General features: G+C 58.3%; 1 protein-coding gene across 1 annotated transcript; it reads right to left on the bottom strand.

Moving 5' to 3' along the window:
* Window positions 1-253: 253 nt before the first annotated feature.
* Window positions 254-1,551, bottom strand: LOC119331229 (peptidyl-prolyl cis-trans isomerase FKBP13, chloroplastic-like). Its single transcript, XM_037604403.1, has 3 exons — window positions 1,153-1,551; window positions 850-1,003; window positions 254-763 (listed from the first exon to the last, which is right to left on the bottom strand). The coding sequence occupies exons 1-3, from the start codon at window positions 1,459-1,461 to the stop codon at window positions 615-617; spliced, it is 612 nt and encodes a 203-aa protein (XP_037460300.1). The 5' UTR covers window positions 1,462-1,551; the 3' UTR covers window positions 254-614.
* Between the last annotated feature and the right edge of the window lie 208 nt (window positions 1,552-1,759).

The raw sequence follows: 1,759 nt of genomic DNA, 5'->3' as shown, positions 1-1,759 counted from the left end.
CACCACATGTCTACTGATAACCAAGATAAGACCCATACCTCTCACCCACCAAACTCAGCACCATTGTCGTCGCCATAACACCGGCGCCGCTGGCGATGGGAGGAAATGGGTCGGACGGAATGGGAGAAGGAGGCAGTGGATGGCCGTTCGCCCAAGTAGGCGATGAAACATAGAGGCTAAGTTCAGGAGAGACACTAAATGTGCCTCTGGTTGATTATAGTCCCCTTTAGAGTGTTGTATAATCCTTTTGTGGAACAAGGCTCCCCCTCTTTTCATTACTTATCATACCGAAAATACAACAGTTTGGCAAAACGTTACATACATACAGGGTGCGGAAAAGGGAAAGAGCACCATCCAGATTACCAAAAAGCCCACTGCGCGCACCCGCAATCGGTATCGGCTCGTTGCACTACCTGGCGAAAACCTGGTAAAGTGTTTCGTATATGCATAAACTCGTGGATCATAGAAATAGAATAGGTTGTACATATTGATCTCAGGATTCACGGTCTTTGCTCGCTCCACATATAATGTCGATCGATCAATCGATGAATCCTCTAGTACGAACTGATGGCATATACAAGGCCTGATCATGGACTCATAGATGGATAGGTCGATCAGGAGGATGCCCTGCCGACGTACTCGACGTCGAAGAGGAGCGTGGAGTTGGGCGGGATGACGCACGAGGTGGGCTCCCACCCCCTGCACCCGGCCCCCTTCTCCCCGTAGGCCAGCTCCGGCGGCAGCCTCAGGCTCCGTTTCCCACCTGAAAAACCACACCAGAGCACCGACTCACACCGGGGAATTCAGTTCAGAGCAGAACGACGTGAGCTCGGCTGAGGCGTCGCGTACCGACTCTCATCGGCGGGATCCCTTCGCCGCCGGCGAGGCACAGGTCCCACCCCTTGATCACCTCCCCCACGCCCACCATGATGGTCAGCGGCCTCCCGCGGCCGTAGCTGCTGTCGAACACCGTGCCGTCCTCCAGCATCCCCCGGTAGTGCGCCTGCAGTGCGCGCGCCACGCCATGGCCAAACCACGACGAAACCGGTCAGCGTGCAGCCCGCGACTACTACCGGAACTACGCTAAGCCAGCGCGTGCATCAAGAACTTAATTAATCACTGTGGCGGAGGTTGGGCTCGAATTCGACTGACCTTGATGAGCTGGCCTTTGACGGCCTCGGCGCCGGTGCCGACGACGCGGTCGCAGAAGGCGAGGCCCGAGGGGGTCGCCTCGAGCGCGCACTCATCTGCCGCGGCCGCTGCGGGGAGGACGCGTGTGAGGAGAGCGGCGGATAGGACGGCTGCCGCGGCCTCGCGCCGGCGGAGGACGAGGTTCTTGCTGGTGGCGCCCGCGCCGGAGTCCGCGCTCGGCGGCTTGGCGCACAGGGGCGGCTGGGCGTTGGGCTTCGGGAGGCTGAGCAGGAGGCGGGATAGCGGCGAGGTGGAAGTGGCGGGAGCCATGGCTGCTGTGGCTCCTTCGCCTCCTTGCTTCCTCCCGGTCACGGCAGCTCCCTCGAACGAGAAGGCGCCGCGTCACTAATGGATAAGGAGGGTCACGTGTTTGTCAACTGCGCTCTGCCCTGTGATTCTCAGACCATGCGCATCTGGGCCGTCAGTGCCAGATTCAATGGTCCTGAAGAGATACCAGTTGCAAGCGTCATTCGGTTGCTTGAAGACATCCTCAGAACCTAGCGGGCGAAATATACACCAGACTGTGTGTGTGTTGTGTAGCAAAAAGAAATATCAGCTTTTTTTGTTG

The sequence above is a fragment of the Triticum dicoccoides genome, chromosome 7A, assembly GCF_002162155.2.
Source record: "Triticum dicoccoides isolate Atlit2015 ecotype Zavitan chromosome 7A, WEW_v2.0, whole genome shotgun sequence".
In the NCBI taxonomy this organism is placed as follows: Eukaryota; Viridiplantae; Streptophyta; class Magnoliopsida; order Poales; family Poaceae; genus Triticum; species Triticum dicoccoides.
The sequence above is the reverse complement of the archived record's forward strand: the minus strand, read 5'-3'. Positions and strand labels throughout refer to the sequence as shown.

Excerpts from the sequence above, each read along its gene's own strand:
- LOC119331229 (XM_037604403.1), bottom strand. The coding sequence starts at position 1,461 with ATGGCTCCCGCCACTTCCACCTCGCCGCTATCCCGCCTCCTGCTCAGC. Across the intron at positions 1,004-1,152 it reads TCAAAGGCCAGCTCATCAAG|GCGCACTACCGGGGGATGCT; the intron begins GTCAGTCGAATT and ends CGCGCACTGCAG. Across the intron at positions 764-849 it reads GATCCCGCCGATGAGAGTCG|GTGGGAAACGGAGCCTGAGG; the intron begins GTACGCGACGCC and ends GTGGTTTTTCAG.